This window comes from Semicossyphus pulcher, unplaced genomic scaffold (assembly GCF_022749685.1).
Source record: "Semicossyphus pulcher isolate SPU_LCO1_2020_fin unplaced genomic scaffold, fSemPul1.0.p SCAF_13, whole genome shotgun sequence".
Taxonomy (NCBI): Eukaryota; Metazoa; Chordata; class Actinopteri; order Labriformes; family Labridae; genus Semicossyphus; species Semicossyphus pulcher.
This window is the reverse complement of record NW_027211637.1, coordinates 20,180,568-20,197,773: the sequence shown is the minus strand read 5'-3', so window position 1 is coordinate 20,197,773 and position 17,206 is coordinate 20,180,568. Positions and strand designations below refer to the sequence as shown.

General features: G+C 41.6%; 1 protein-coding gene across 1 annotated transcript; it reads left to right on the top strand.

Annotated features, from left to right (window-relative positions):
- Positions 1–3,622: 3,622 nt before the first annotated feature.
- On the top strand, positions 3,623–17,166 carry prpf6 (PRP6 pre-mRNA processing factor 6 homolog (S. cerevisiae)). The gene is made up of 21 exons (XM_069660803.1): positions 3,623–3,826; positions 4,396–4,558; positions 4,709–4,827; positions 4,947–5,025; positions 5,118–5,294; positions 5,763–5,876; positions 5,968–6,062; positions 6,163–6,319; positions 7,108–7,270; positions 8,065–8,183; positions 8,311–8,529; positions 9,322–9,444; positions 9,567–9,688; positions 9,843–9,981; positions 11,890–12,009; positions 13,053–13,229; positions 13,346–13,479; positions 14,458–14,549; positions 15,036–15,150; positions 15,277–15,403; positions 15,636–17,166. Exons 1-21 carry the CDS (start codon positions 3,639–3,641, stop codon positions 15,786–15,788), a joined length of 2,895 nt encoding a protein of 964 aa, XP_069516904.1. The 5' UTR covers positions 3,623–3,638; the 3' UTR covers positions 15,789–17,166.
- Positions 17,167–17,206: the final 40 nt, after the last annotated feature.

Sequence of the window (17,206 nt, the reverse complement as noted above, 5' to 3'; positions counted from 1 at the left end):
TAACCCAGTGTGAGTGCACTCCTCTGTCTTCTCCTCAGTGTAAAACTGAATTCTTACAAAGGGAACATGTAACATGGCAGCAGGGGGATGCTGTGACAAGTGAAGTACATCCACCATTCATCATTAATGCTGCTGTACGTTAAAGCCTCTGCTGCACGAGCCTTCTTCCTTAGACTCAAGTTAAACCTATCACTGAGTAAGGACTTAAAGTGGTCCTTTATTTTACACGTCAATCAGCCTAATGAATCATTTCCTATATTACTGACCCACATATGTCACGTTAGTGCATTAGTATTCACAGCACTAAATCTTTTCTCCTTTGTACAGTCTCTCAGAATCTTCCCCTACACTGTTTATCAGACTGTCCTCATTTAACGCTCAGCTGTGGATCAATGCAGCTCCATTTGAGCATCTGTTGCCCAAACGACCGGTTTCACCACTCCTTAAGGAAGGCCCTAATAGCAATTTACTGTTGTCCTTTCCCAAGGACACTTCCCTTTTGTTCCACAATAATACACACTCCGTAATCAGTCCTAAATAAACCATTAATCCTCTCAGGACTTCTCTTGTGTATGAACGCAAACTTCCTGCACGTAGCCTGCTTTCAACTAAGAGACGATAATTGAGTTGAGCATGTGTGTGTAATAGTGAAAAATGATGATGTCCATGTCCTATTTTGCCTTTTTTTTTTTCATACCCTGCATTGTATTGTTGAATATAATTAGCTAAAATTAACTCACAATGCAGCTCAGGCAGCATGAATGATGCGTCTGAGTTCCTTTGTGTGTTTGTAGGTGATGCATGGAAGAATATCAATAAACCTGTCATCCCTCCTGTGCTTCTTTCACACAAACACGTTTTCCTTCAGTCAGGGGACTATAAATGGGACATTATGTTATTTTCTGGGATGTTTCATGTTTAAATTCTTTGTATCTTCCTATAGACTTCTGCATCCCTGCTGCAGCTCCACCCACATGCTGCATCTACATTTATCATCACACTGTATGGACATCTGCTGTGACAGATAGGACAGATAGTCCAGTGGTCCTCTCCTCCCTCTATCTCGTGTCATATGCACTGAATAAACAGATTAAACGGACTCATGCATCCATGCAAACTGGCGCACACATGAGTGAATAAACATGCAGATTTCTCCCTCTTTGCACGGAAATACACACACTTTCATAACCCAGCTATAGTTTGCCTGATAGCACATTGCACTTTCCCACGCATCCTCCTATCAACACATCACAAATTAAAGTAATAGTCGCAAAATGAGGGACGTTATTTTGTGAATCTCCCTCTCCTTAAATGCAATTCTTTCCAAATGAAGCAATTAGTCTTTGTTAAAGAAGAAATAGGCTGAGCTGTTCAATGATTGTCTTGCAGCTCTGCTCAAAACGAGAAAACACACTAATTGCTTAATCTAATTTATGAATATTTTTGCCTGCATTATAAAAAAAAAACTACAAAATGGATAGTCAATCTGTTAAAACCTTTGAACTGTGTTTTGAAAAATACTTACTCCTTCAATCAGACGTAGCTCACACTATGAATAACTCATTTTTAGCCGTCGCTTTTAGTAATGCAGGTAAACTGGAGTATTCTCAGTCTACAGCCTGTTTCCAGCCCACAGCTGCTTTTACTGGAAGCATTGCCAAATGTTTTATGGCTGCACATCAAAGGGAATGATTATAGTATGATCTCTGGCGAGACCGCAGTTACTCAGTCGGCCTTCACGACCCCCGAGCTGATATCAAATATCTTCTGCTGCCGCTGACACAATGATTGTACATTGTAATTTTTAATATCGGTGTGTGGTCAACGATCATGTGTTCATGCGTAACCACATAGGATTTAATTCACTGAAGTTACAAGTTCTCAATTCCTGTTTTAGCCATTTGGTTGTAATATCGGGGTTGCTGCTCATGTTTTAGTCACAGAAGGTGTAAATTAACCCATTCTTGTGCAAATTAAGCGAGGGACTACACTTGTGCTTGGATGAGGCTCTGAAGGATTTTATCATTGTTAACACTAGCCTGTACTACTAATGATTTATTCATCACTAATGAGACTGACCTGGATCGCTCATCCATTGGTTACCTATGATTTGCACACAGGCATGTTCGCTGTGGTTTTGTTTACTGCTTTTACCCTATTGGACAAATAATATGGTGTGAATTCAAGCTGCACATAATGCCGGTTTCTATACGTGTCTAGAGAAATCTTTCATCTAAAATGAAATGATGACTGAAATAATCCCAGGAAAGTAAAAGAGGCTGTGTGTTAGAGATGAAATCAAGGCTCGAGCTACGCTTCGTGCTTAAATTGCTCCTCGGCTGTGTGAGCTATATATCTTCTAATGTGCCTGACAGTCCATTTTCATCATAACAGTCTTCTCCCAGGAGTGAAATAATGTCTGCCCTCCAGGCGATGTAAATGAAGAAAAATGTAAAGGCCTGGGCCGAGGCTCAGACTGCGGGTTAAGTTAAAACGTGTTTGAAACTAATTGACGTATGGCCTCGCTTCATCTCTAGAGATGAAACCCAGAAATGTCACGTTAGATTGTAATTACCTTTATTGCAGTCTCCTGTCTCATGTTTGAATAAAGACTCTCCGACATGGATATTTTCATTCATAGTTCAAGAACTTATTGCTGTAACAAACTAACGTGCCTGCCACATTTAATCCAAAATCACATAAAATATATGACTCAATCAGCTCTATGCTTTTTAATATCCTCTGTGAGAAAAATGTCCTGAACTCTACTTTTATAACCTGCTCTTACTCAGCCCCGGAGTATGCTTCAGTTGGATCTGAAAAAAAAAATTGTTTAACAGGTGAGTACATATTGATCTTCTTAAATGCAGGAGTCCTTCTAAAAGACCTGAGACTATGAATCATGGGAATTACGCAACATGATTGTTTATTTAAACAAATGTCAGCTGAGTTACACAAACAATGATTGGGGTCACAGGTGTATTTATGATACTCTGTCCAGGGAGGAAATTAAATAGTCTCATAAAATGCACAAAGAGCACATTATGCTGATGACTAAATTGAGTTTAATTACCAGGAATATTATATATGCCTTTTAAGTTTGCATTCATGCCCTTAAGAAAAGCAATGGTGACAATATTTCATCAAAATAGATTAATAAACTTTAATTATGAAATTATGAAGTTAGTTCAGAAACATGAAGAACATCATTAACTAACAGCAACAACACTACATTCTATTAGAAATACTAACCTTTAAAGACCACAGGCCTACTTTAAATATGATTAATTAGATATTTCAATACGGGCTCTTTATTTCTTACGGCTGTAGCGCCCTCTCGTGGCTTTGTGGAAAACTGATATTAAACTGAAACATTCTTAATATCCAAAAGTAATCATTTCAATTACTCAGTCACAGGCAGAGAGGTGGAAAAAGAGCACGTTACATAATTTCCTTTAACAATTTAGAAATTATTATCATAAGAAGAGTGGAAATAAAAGAAACCTGCCTGGCCTGGTGGGGCGCTGTTACAAACACCAACGGACATTTCGAGAGGGACCCGGTCGCTGTTTGCTGGTACCGGAAGTCCAACTGTTGTTTATCCGGCAGTGCGCGTCTTCGTCGTGGGAGCTGCAACGATGGCTAGCGCTACGATAAAGCAGGCGCCCAAAATTGTGTCCAAAACGTCTGCGGGAGGCGCCGGGGCGGCGGGGGTTGGCGGTGGGCCCCCGATAATGCCCCTCGCCTCTCCGCTTATGGGGAAGAAGAAGAAGCCGTTTCTGGGGATGCCCGCTCCGCTGGGCTACGTCCCCGGTCTGGGCAGAGGGTAAGCTAACTTAGCTAACTAGCTTGCTAACTATTTATCTTCATGAAGTGGGTGGTTTAGCAAACTATCATTCATTGTTAAACGCTCATGCAGGATATTGAGTTTAAAGAATTATATAACAGCAACCGTTACCAATGCATTAGTCATACAAATGTAGCTTTTCAACCTTCGCTAGGTAAATTAATACAGATATCGGCTCGGTATTATCCATGGTTGCCTTGATATCCAACTTCTCGTCACGTCAATGTAAGAACGTAGTGACGTAGGCACTCCAGTTACTATTATTTGCAACCCTTTAAACTGAGTTATACAAAGGAAGTTGAAGCCTGCTAACAATTTGCTGCATAAAAGAGCTGAAAGAGAGAGACTACAATGGTTACATGACTGCTGGTGTCTTGCTGGCAAAAGTGCTTGACACAAACGTCAGTTAGCCAATCATCAAAAATGATCAGACTATTGCTATTATTAGTTTATCTGCTAGTTCTTCATTTCGTTTGTAGTCCCAATGCTTTACTATTACACCTCACCATTTTATTTGTGTGACATTTTAATGTATTGCTCATTTTTAGTGCCACTGGTTTCACCACCCGATCGGATATTGGTCCTGCTCGTGATGCCAATGATCCTGTGGATGACCGACATGCTCCCCCAGGGAAAAGGACGGTTGGGGACCAAATGAAAAAGAACCAGGAGGAGGATGAGGAAGATCTGAACGACACAAACTATGATGAGGTGCCTATGATGAGGCTTACTGTTATTTGATGTTTAAATGTTGTAGGGCTGTTGGCAAGTACTTACCTGTAATTCTTGAGTTGACTGTACAACTGTGCCTATGATGTCTTCGGTCAGTCTAAACACAATACTGTCACATTTTTCTTGCAGTTTAACGGATATGCCGGTAGCTTGTTCTCCAGTGGGCCCTATGAGAAGGATGATGAAGAAGCAGATGCTATATATGCAGCACTGGACAAGAGGATGGATGAAAGACGCAAAGAAAGAAGGTTTGTTAAAAAATAAAAAAAATACCCCTCATAAGTTTGAAACAGTGTGTTCATGTTGACATCATATGCCCTTAATACTACATGTGTGTGTAATTCCAATGCCATCTTTGCTTTGTCAGGGAGCTGAGAGAAAAGGAAGAGATTGAGAAGTACCGTATGGAGCGACCCAAAATCCAGCAGCAGTTCTCAGATCTAAAGGTACAAAAGTACCTTTTTTTAACCTGCCTTTATTACTCTCACTACATGTCTAAACATTCTATGTAAACACTCAAGCATTTTCCTTTACACAGAGAAAGCTGTCAGAGGTGTCAGAGGAAGAGTGGCTGAGTATTCCTGAGGTGGGAGATGCTAGGAATAAGCGCCAGAGAAATCCCCGCTATGAGAAGCTCACCCCTGTCCCCGACAGCTTCTTCTCCAAACACCTGCAGACTGGAGAGAACCACACCACTGTTGACCCTCTGCAAGGGGTCAGTATACCTATAAATACACATTCACATATTGTAGATATCACTAAAAACACAGGATGTAATTTTGGCCCTGAACCAGCAGGAGTCAGGGTATGCACTGAAAACAAGGGTATAACTTAAACTGTACAATTCAGTAATCTCTTTGCACCTCCATGCTTAGTCAGGGAGCACAGTGTGCATTGGTGCTGAATGGATTGCAAAGTGCTTAAAATAATTATAAATACAGCCTGTTGATTAAATCGTAGTATGTACTGATAATGTTATTTTCATTATGACTATAAGATAACTACACTACAGTTCTTCCTGCAGCATAGCATAGTCCTCACACTTCACAGGTATCAATTACAGTGGCGAGAAAAGTGTCATATGATCTAGGCCTGTGTTTGATAACCCTTTCCATCACGCCATAAAATAATTCTCATGAGTATAATTGTCTTCTCCTTTATCATTGCTTCCTCTCTCAACTAGCTGGGAGGTCTGAACACACCTTACCCAGGAAGCATGACACCAGGGACAGGAGAGCTGGACATGAGGAAAATCGGTCAGGCCAGAAACACACTCATGGATATGAGGCTCAGTCAGGTAACTACCCCATACTCGTATTCTGCTGGTGTTATCCGGATTCAAAGGATTTGTTTGATTTTATATGTGTCTGCCTTTTATCTACCTCTAGGTGTCTGACTCAGTGAGCGGACAGACAGTGGTGGACCCCAAGGGTTACCTGACAGATCTCAACTCCATGATCCCCACACATGGAGGAGACATCAGGTACAGACACACTGATAACACAAGACATTTCTAGGGTGTGTTTAAGTAGAAAGCTTTTTTGTGTGTGTCTGACAGTTTTTCTTTGGCACCGTTTTTCCAGTGACATCAAAAAGGCTCGACTGCTGCTGAAGTCAGTGAGGGAGACCAATCCTCATCACCCGCCTGCATGGATTGCTTCTGCCAGGCTGGAGGAAGTGACTGGCAAACTGCAGGTGGCCAGAAACCTGATCATGAAAGGCACAGAGATGTGTGTTAAGGTAAAGGATGATGGACGCAAGAACATTAAATCAATTTTGGTCCTTTGTGTCATCCAGACCATAGAGTATTGTCTGATGTTAACGCTGCAGTAGGTAAGATGGAGAAGAGAGTGGACTTTGCTTCAAAATTTGAAATATCACAACCTCCAGGCCCCCCCCCCCTCTCTCCGTGGCGCTCAGTCCTGCCTCCAAAGCCCTCCCTGCAGAGGAGGCTGTCATGTGCGCACAGGCTAGTAACCACGGCAACTGAAGAAGCCAGATATACAATGGCGGACACACCGGTAAAAACGTGAAATGACATCATCAACTCAGCCATGAAACAACGCTAAATAGCAGCAACAGCGTAAACAAGCTAACGTTAGCTCGACTGCAACACCAATGTTACATCACAGTAACCGCAGACATCTTAGCAATGTGGAGACATTTTTGGAAAATAAATACAGCAGAAATTAAGCGGGGGTAATTACCTTGTGAGCATGTGCGGAGGAGTGGTGCTGCGAAGCGTGTGATTGACAGCAGCCTGAGAGACTGCTTGGCTCTTATTGGTTGTTGTGTTTCGGGAGTGTTGGATTCTTGCAAATGCCATTAGGAGCAGTAGGAGGAGCCAGAGGAACATGATGTTTTTCCCAGATTATCTCTCTCATGTATGACTGCATGTTTAAAGTGAGAGTTTGAGCAAATATAACAAAAAACTTGGTTGTAATAATGTTGCCTACTACAGCTTTAAACTAAGCCAGAAGCAAGGCAATGCTCATCTGTTGATAAAAGCATTTCTTTTTGCCCACCAGAGTGAGGATGTGTGGTTGGAGGCAGCTAGGCTCCAGCCTGGTGATACAGCTAAAGCCGTGGTAGCTCAGGCTGTCCGCCACCTGCCGCAGTCTGTCCGCATCTACATCAGAGCTGCAGAGCTGGAGACAGACGTCAGAGCCAAGAAGCGAGTCCTCAGGAAGGGTAAGGCTCCTGTATGATATATAAATGTAACTTGAAATAAAAAACAACGTTGTCTTCGAATGCTTTAAACTTGTTTCCCATTTATGTGTAGAAAGACTTGAGCTGTTGTGTTCTGATGGGAGGAGAGTTATGTGTTTTGTGTGAAAAAAATGTATTCATTAATATGCCATGATTTCCTGCCAAAAGATAGACACTAATTTCTGCTGGGCAAGAATTCACCACAAGTCTTCATCTGTCCATTGTCTTATGTAAGCACCCGCACACAACGATTTCATAAGGGTTACATTTGGCAGCTGTTGTCCTGGCTACATATCAAGGCCAGGCCCCCTATTTGAACCATCATGTCAATGCTCTTACACACCCGCACACACACATGGATATTTCCCAGCAGCATACCCAACTGACAGAGATGGATGGGGAGCTTCCTTTTTGGAAGAACTTTCTCCGTCTCTACATGTTCAGCTGCCTTTGCGCTAGCTTTATCCGTTACATAAACAACACTTCGCCTTCCCACCCAGACAGTATTAAATATTACTGTGATTGCAGGATATGCTGTTTGTTTTCATTGAAGGCGTGTTTACTGAAATCACTAGTGTATCCATTTACCGCGTATGAAGTGTTGCCAGAATAAATATTTAGGTCTCTGTATATTTTTAGTGTTAATGATTTTGCCTCATTGGTCAAACGGAGAGCATTAAAAAGGCAACGGTGCACTTCCGGTGACACTGACCAGCTCACATACTTTAACTCACTCAGATCATCACTCTAAAGTTGTTTATTTGTTACCCGTGCAGCCCTGGAGAATGTTTCCAAGTCAGTCCGGCTGTGGAAGACGGCTGTGGAACTGGAGGAGCCTGAGGATGCCAGGATCATGCTGAGCAGAGCTGTGGAGTGTTGCCCTACCAGCGTGGAGGTACGCTTATCACACTTTTTGCCACTCAAGACATGTCATGTAGGACTAACAGCGTTTCCCACACTGCAATGCGGCATATTAAGCTTGCGCCTACCTCCTCAACTAACTATTTGTCTGTCCGCTCTAGTTGTGGTTGGCTCTGGCCCGGTTAGAGACATACGAGAACGCCCGCCGCGTGCTGAACAAAGCTCGAGAGAACATCCCCACCGATCGGCACATCTGGATCACCGCTGCCAAGTTGGAGGAGGCCAATGGTAACACTCAGATGGTCGACAAGATCATCGACAGAGCTATCACTTCTCTACGCGCCAATGGTGTGGAGATCAACAGAGAGCAGTGGATTCAGGTGCGCTTCTGCGGCTTTGGTTTCTTTGACGTCAGAGAGAGTGTAGGGTTTTCTGCAGCTGTTTATGCCAGAGAGAAACAAGGACAGAATAATTCTTTTTATCTACAAAAGCCTAATATTTGATGACTTAAAGGGTTTGATGAGACTTCTTTATGTAGTCAAGATCTGTTTATAAGCAGGCTAGTGCCTAGCGAAGTAACTGCTGTTTTTATGCTGTAAATAACACGAGTCATGTTTAAAGATACTGGAGTAATTCCAATGTATAGCTTCTGTTATGATGTGCCGATGAAACAGCATTGGAATTTTTTTCAGCTAGGTTGTAAATAATCCAAACAAACCTGTGAATTATGTGTCAAAACATGAATTATTGTGCCTTGAAACTTTGGGTGGAGGGTGTAGAAACTGCGTCATGAGTTGTCAGCTTTGATTGTGTGCCAGAATGCTTTGGCAATGCTGCCCTCTGCTAGTTCATCTGGGGGCAGCGGAACCGAGCCAGCACCGTGACTGACATTTTCTTTAGTGCAGTTTACAGTTGTTTTGCAATCACGAGCCTTCACTGCAATCCCTTTCACATATTTTCATCTTATATTTGACTGCTGAGCTAATCCTTCCTCTGGTAGTGTCAGGTTCTTTGCCCTTTGCCAGTACTGAGTAGCTGATGAATGAAAAGATTTGGCAGAATCCAGCAGTCTTGTGTGTGTACTTACTTCTACTTTACTATTGGGGTCACTGGTTTATCCCTCAACTCTCTCGCCTTCTCTATCTTCTGAAATGTTTGTCGTTGTCCTACAGGATGCGGAGGAGTGTGACAAAGCGGGCAGCGTAGCTACCTGCCAGGCCGTGATAAGGGCCGTCATAGGGATTGGCATTGAGGAGGAAGACTGCAAACACACATGGATGGAGGATGCAGATAGTGTGAGTACTGATTAGTTTTGGGTTTGTTTGTTTTTTAACACAGGACTGCTTTTAGACCTTGTTCACATTCTCATTTGCTGTCATCATTTAATGAATTGAGATGCTTGTCTGTTATTTTTCAGTGTGTGTCCCATGGAGCTCTGGAGTGTGCTAGGGCGATCTATGCCCATGCTCTGCAGGTATTCCCCAGTAAGAAAAGCGTCTGGCTTCGAGCTGCCTACTTTGAGAAAAATCACGGCACCAGGTGACTGAATTTGGTCTCGTAACTTAACAAACACTAGTTCCTTAAATCATTATTTGTTAATGTTTAAATCAGTCACTTTGATAAGAATCTGTCTTAAACATATATATATATTTTTTTTCCTTCATTGTCTTTGATATCTCTTTGTGTATCTCAGGGAGTCTTTGGAGGCCCTGCTCCAAAGGGCCGTGGCTCACTGTCCCAAAGCAGAGGTCCTGTGGCTGATGGGGGCCAAGTCCAAGTGGCTGGCTGAGGATGTGCCTGCAGCCAGAAGTATCCTCGCTCTGGCCTTCCAGGTGATGATAACGTTTTGCAAACTTTGACTTAGCCTATGTCTAAATTAGGCTTGCCGCGGTAGTCAGTGTTACCGGTGTTACACAGTGTTCAGACATACAACCCCTGGCAAAAATGATGGAATCACCAGTCTCGGAGGATGTTCATTCAGTTGTTTAATTTTGTAGAAAAAAAGCAGATCACAGATATGACACAAAACTAAAGTCATTTCAAATGGCAACTCTCTGGCTTTAAGAAACACTGAAAGAAATCAAGAAAAAAGAATGTGGTAGTCAGTAACAGTTACTTTTTTAGACCAAGCAGAGGGAAAAAATTATGGAATCACTCAATTCTGAGGAAAAAAATATGGAATCATGGAAAAAAAACAACAACAAAAGAACACTTCAACACACCACTAGTACTTTGTTGCACCACCTCTGGCTTTTATAACAGCTCGCAGTCTCAGAGGCATGGACTTAATGAGTGACAAACAGTACTCTTCATCAATCTGGCTCCAACTTTCTCTGATTGCTTTTGCCAGGTCAGCTTTGCAGGTTGGTGCCTTGTCATGGACCATTTTCTTCAACTTCCACCACAGATTTTCAATTGGATTGAGATCCGGACTATTTGCAGGCCATGACATTGACCTTATGTGTCTTTCTTCAATGAATGTTTTCACAGTTTTTGCTCTATGGCAAGATGCATTATCATCCTGAAAAATGATTTCATCATCCCCAAACGCCCTTTCAATTGATGGGATAAGAAAAGTGTCCAAAATGTCAACGTAAACTTGTGCATTTATTGAAGATGTAATGACAGCCATCTCCCCAGGGCCTTTACCTGACATGCAGCCCCATATCATCAATGACTGTGGAAATTTGCATGTTTTCCTCAGGCAGTCGTCTTCATAAATCTCATTGGAACGGCACCAAACAAAAGTTCCAGCATCATCACCTTGCCCAATGCAGATTCGCGATTCATCACTGAATATGACTTTCATCCAGTCATCCACAGTCCACGATTGCCTTTCCTTAGCCCATTGTAACCTTGTTTTTTTCTGTTTAGGTGTTAATGATGGCTTTCGTTTAGCTTTCCTGTATGTAAATCCCATTTCCTTTAGGCGGTTTCTTACAGTTCGGTCATAGACGTTGACTCCAGTTTCCTCCCATTTGTTCCTCATTTGTTTTGCTGTGCATTTTCTGTTTGCAAGACATATTGCTTTAAGTTTTCTGTCTTGACGCTTTGATGTCTTCCTTGGTCTACCAGTATGCTTGCCTTTAACAACCTTCCCATGTTGTTTGTACTTGGTACAGATTTTAGACACAGCTGACTGTGAACAACCAACATCTTTTGCAACATTGCGTGATGATTTACCTTCTTTAAGAAGTTTGATAATCCTCTCCTTTGTTTCAATTGACATCTCTTGTGTTGGAGCCATGATTAATGTCAGTCCACTTGGTGCAACAGCTCTCCAAGGTGTGAGCACTCCTGTTTAACTGCAGACTAATGAGCAGATCTAATCTGATGCAGGTGTTAGTTTTGGGAATGGAAATTTACAGGGTGATTCCATAATTTTTTCCTCAGAATTGAGTGATTCCATAATTTTTTCCCTCTGCTTGGTCTAAAGAAGTAACTGTTACTGACTACCGCATTGAGTCCCAAGGAACCCACAGATGGTGATTTGAGTGGGTCTGTGGGAAATTGAATGGGTTTAATTGTGTAGATCACAATTTATCATTCTTCCTCTTTGATTTTAATGTGTCATCAAGTACTTGGTTTTTTTTTTTATGGTTGGCGTAGTCGGTAACACCGGTGCTGTCACAAGTTTATTAACCGGTGGCATCCCTAGTCCTAAATTTGTTTTCCCATTTCCTCTTTCTCCAACTCCTAACCTTCCCACTCCATCCCCTTCTTTTTATTTTACCCTCTAGGCCAACCCAAACAGTGAAGAAATCTGGCTGGCTGCTGTCAAGCTGGAGTCGGAGAATAATGAGTATGAAAGAGCCCGTCGACTGCTGGCGAAGGCCCGCAGCAGTGCCCCAACAGCCAGGGTGAGTGTACGAGTGACAAAGTGAAGGGGAGTTTGCTTTCTCAGGATGTTCTGTTATCATATATTTAGATTTCTATACAAACTGGAGATAGAGGCTAACAAAAGAAGATCGATGGAATAAAAACACTTTTCCCTACCCTTCATTTTTGGGATGTTTTTTGTACAGGGGAAGATTTCATGTGTATTTAACTGTCCTGTGTTTTTACTCTCTAACTGTCCCTCTGTGACCCTTTGTACCAATACAGATATTTTGTTTTTCATTATGTAATTTTGGTATGAATGGAGCTTTGACTCATGTTTTAGGGGTGGCTTAGTGTTTAATATCCAATTATTACAACATTGTTCTTGAAGTATCTTCTACAAACATGCTGTCTTTCTCAGGTTCAGGCTTGCCATGTTTCTACACTTTAAACCACTCAGCCGTAGTCAGGTTGACAGATGGTGTCAGCAGTGCTCTTAAATGATCTCTCCCTCAGCACACACTCCCTTTAGTTATCTCTATTGTATTTGTGGAGAGATTTGACAATGATAGCTGTTTTTATATTGGCTGGACTGATTGTCTTGTCTGATAAGACAACTTTATGGTGTTAAAGAGATAGTTCAGTTTGTTTGAAGTGTATGAGATACTTATAAAGAGTGTACTACACACAGTATATGCCTGTCAGCACGGCCCCTGTATTTAGAGATCAGCGGCATATAGCCTAGAATCCGTGCCGACACTCCGGCTGATTTCTAAACACCAGGGCAGTGCTGACAGGCATCCACTGTGTGTAGAGCACGTACTATTGATAAGTATCTCGTACAACCCCACCAAACTATCCCTTTAATGAAGCAGATAGGAATTTGGGCTGTGCACTTGGGTGTTGGTATTTGTTACATTTGATAGCGAGTGAGGTATTTGCATCGCTTAGAGAGGTGCTACAGAAAAAGCCTTTCAGTTTAATACACGACAAGCCAAAAATCCTTTGAAAGAGGAATTAATGAGCCTGGTTTATACATATTTTCTGGCTGAATAGCATGTTTGTGTGTTTAAAACTTCTACAGGTATTCATGAAGTCTGTGAAGTTGGAGTGGGTGTTGGGAAACATTGACGCTGCACAGGAGTTGTGCACAGAAGCCCTGAAACACTATGAGGACTTCCCCAAACTTTGGATGATGAGAGGCCAGATCGAAGAGCAGTGTGAAAACATTGACAAGGCCAGAGAGGCCTACAACCAAGGGGTGAGTCAGGGGAATTGTTTATTATAATGGCAAGGGAGCTAGGGGGCTAGGGCTTTTGCTCGTGTGTGTTTTTGATGAAAAGGAGTTTCATTCAGTGACTTGTGTGTTTGCTGTAGTTGAAAAAGTGCCCCCACTCGGTGTCCCTGTGGCTGCTGCTGTCTCGTCTTGAAGAGAGAGTGGGACAGCTCACCAGAGCCAGAGCAATCCTGGAGAAGGCACGACTCAAGAACCCCCAAAGCCCTGAGCTATGGTGAGAGGATACACAGCTGAGTATATGTGACGAGCCACTTCAGTGCAAAAGTTTTAATCTGTGAAAAATAGATCCTCTTGAATCTTTATGCTCTTCATTTTTAAGTAAGCGTTTACGTGCTAGCACTTAAAAGTGTTTACTTTGGCATTCCAGTGTATTTACATTTTCCTTCGTTGATATTTTAGTAGTAATATTCAGCCCCCTCCGATCCTGTAATGTGCTCCTGCTCTCTCCTCCTGCATTAGGATATGACAAAGATCAGTTTGAATATGAGCTCTATTGGCCACCCAGATGAGGTACTGACATATATCATAGTTATAAGTATGTCCTAACCAAAAAAGATGAAACTCTAAAACATCCCTTTTTGTGGTTTAAAAAGTGGTTGAGATACCTTCTTCAAATCACACATTACAAGCTTTAATTTAAAGACAGTTCAACCTGTTTTATTGTCTTCTGGGGACAAAATAGCAATTTGTATTCCTTCAAACATCTACGACCCTCTGTTACTAGCAAACACAACATTTTGTTCTTCAGAGCCCACAAACCAACAGCATGGGGGTCCCTTTTTCTTATAGGTACAACAGATCAATTCAAATATAAGAAATATAAATATATATAAAAGAGCTGATACCTTTTGGGTAAAGTGGGGGTCATTGATATTGAACACAAACCCACCTCACCCCAACTTTTACAACCCACACCTATACCTGATCACCCCCACATCACATGAGCCATGTGAGTTACACATCATGTGAGCATGAAATGCGCACGAATGGTGTCTGTACATTACTACTTATATTGACCGATTGTTTTTCTTCTGTAGTTGAAGGCAAAGCAAATGTACGCCTAAGAGGAAAAATTGAGTTCAACACAGAAAACGAAGCTGGGATTGATGTCAAATTTAAAACCAAGCAAATTATGAGGTTGAACTGTGTAAATCTTTTTCTTCAAATTTGTGTTTGTCATCATGTTAACCAGGTTGGAGTCGGTCCGTCTGGAGTTCAGGGCTGGACTAAAGAACATCTCCAACACACTGATGGCCAAAGCCCTGCAGGAATGCCCGAATTCAGGTAAGAATATATGTTCCTGCAAGTTTTCCCATTATGTTCCACAACAAGAAAAAAAGACCGCTTTACTTTGATGACAAAAGATCTTGAAGGGACCTTGTGGGGCTCTGAATTATTTCGATCTATAGGCTAAATGGATGTCCAAAACCATGCTAATGTTGGCCCGGAATTTATACCTTTTATTAAAGTTGTTACATCGTTCTTATGGAAAAATGCATGTTCTCTATAAGCCTTTTTTACCTGACATACTGTCTACACCTGTAGTGAGACTGGCAGGTAAATAAATAGCAAAATAAAATGAACTCAAAAACTAAATTAGACTTCGAGTATATATTTTATACAAAATATGTAGAATCGGCTTGTTCGTATAGATGTGAATGTTTTTATTGTGAACAGTACTTTCCACACATTTTCCCCCTCATTACTGTATATATGTTTCCATAAACTCAAATGCTCTGTTACACCCTCCTCCTGCTTCCTTCCTGTAAGGTATCCTGTGGGCTGAGGCAGTGTTTTTGGAGGCCAGGCCCCAGCGGAAGACTAAAAGTGTGGATGCACTGAAGAAGTGTGAACATGATCCCCATGTCCTGCTCGCTGTGGCCAAGTATGTTTTTTTCAATGTTTTCCACTCTCCTCTGCTCTTAATGCAAATCTTAAATATATAATTCTCTGAATTTCTCCATCCTTGAATTTGTATTAATTTCAAATGCATCTTGTTGACGCATTTTAGGTTGTTCTGGAGTGAGCGAAAGATCACCAAAGCCAGAGAGTGGTTCCTAAGAACAGTTAAGATTGAGCCTGACCTTGGAGATGCTTGGGCTCTCTTCTGCAAGTTTGAGCTACAGCATGGCACAGAGGTAAGGGTCTTATTGTTGTCTTTTCTTAACTGGGAATAAAAGTATGGTTTCGGGCTTCTTTATGTGGGATTGAAACGCAGATGAAAGTGTTGAGTTGTTACTGAGACCAACAAAATAGCTTTCATTAATATAGCTGGTAATCAGTCCCCAAAATCAGCATCTCTCTCGACGTGTATGACTCGTGCATGCATTGCATGATGGGTATCTAACCTCACATTTCTGCATACATCAGGAACAGCAGGAAGAGGTGCGCAAGCGCTGTGAGAATGCGGAGCCCCGCCATGGAGAGCTGTGGTGTGCCGAGTCCAAACACGTCCTGAACTGGCAGAAGAAGACGGGAGAGATCTTAGCGGGGGTAGCCAGCAAGATCAAGAACACCTTCTGAGACTGAGGAAATTTGGACTGAAAACACCTGGAGGACTCTGGCAATCACCAGACTATCTGGAAACAGCTACGGACATGCTCAACTGTTGTTCTCTATCAGAACATTGCCATCTGTGGCAGAGTACTCACACATCGCCCCCAACCTTTTTTATGTGTGTTTAACAGAATGCAGTCAGACTTTGTGTTTGTATCAAAAAATGTGATTTACTTTGAAAATGAAAACAAATTTAAATGGAGTCCAAATATAAAACCAAAAATCAACGATAACCCAGTTAAAATGAAAACACTGTGGCAACATTTGAAGGTTTTTCAGTCTGTGGTCTCGCAGGTAGAGACGGTCAATGTACTGCAATTTTCAACCACTCAGATGGATTGACATTTGGTCTTTCATTCAGCCATCCCAGACAATTGTTATTGGTGTATTAAAGCCATTCCTGTGTGGCTTTGACTTAATATTTGAGTTATTAAACTTTCTGGGAAGTAAACCATCTCCCACGTCAGCTTGCAGACTGCTGCAGGCTGCCCTCTGGTATTTAAGAGTATGTTGCTCTAAACATCTTACCCTCTGCCTTCAGCAGCCCTCCAGAGTCAGCAAGAGATTTCCCACATTATACGTTACCACCAGCGCTTTAAGGTGGAGATACGTCTCACTAAATGTGGTTTAATTTGATTCTCTTACAACATTTTTCTTCTCCCTGCAACACTGCCATAAAGCTGCACCTGGTGGATCATCCATGCAACAGTTGTAACTGAAGACACACAAAGCTATCCCAGAGTGCAGGTTAAATTCACGTATCAGTAAACGGCTTTAATTCCATCTTATAAAACCTTTTGGCATTTAGACCCTCTGGTCTCGACTTTTTGACCGTACTGTTGGAACAAGTTGTATTTTGCCACATTATGAAAGTTTGAGGCAATCAGTTTTGTTTTATATTTGTACCACATTCAGAATAATTTGTGGATTTGTGTTTACTTTGACGGTAGTTTTGCTGATCACAGTCAGAGTTCAGATTTCAGTCATGGTGTTTGTTGTAAAAGTTTGTAAAGCAAACATGAAATAGCAGAAGTGAAAGTGAATCATTTAAATAAGAGCTGTTATACAAAAAATGTACAAACCACACGTATGATGATTTCACCTTTGGAGTATGTTCCTAAACCCCCACAGTATCCCTTTTAAGAGTTGTGTTTGTGAAAATACACCAACAATCTGCATCTTACTTTAAAGGTATTAAGATTGATGTCTCCTGTCTGTTAGCCCTTGTCAGAGACTATTACATGACTTCTCACGCTGTAGTAATAAACTGTCTTTTTTTACTTAGTTTGCTGGAAATGTGTTGAAATACTTTGCAGAAATCCAATAAACAAATAAGTTTATTGCACCATGGCCCGTTTTTCCCACATTAGTCATATGCTTTGAAT

What these genes read in the sequence shown, in the direction of transcription:
- prpf6 (XM_069660803.1), top strand. Translation starts at nt 3,639, where the DNA reads ATGGCTAGCGCTACGATAAAGCAGGCGCCCAAAATTGTGTCCAAAACG. An exon ending in CTGTTGACCCTCTGCAAGGG is followed by an intron (nt 5,295 to 5,762) that starts GTCAGTATACCT and finishes TCTCTCAACTAG; the next exon opens with CTGGGAGGTCTGAACACACC. An exon ending in GCACAGAGATGTGTGTTAAG is followed by an intron (nt 6,320 to 7,107) that starts GTAAAGGATGAT and finishes TTTGCCCACCAG; the next exon opens with AGTGAGGATGTGTGGTTGGA.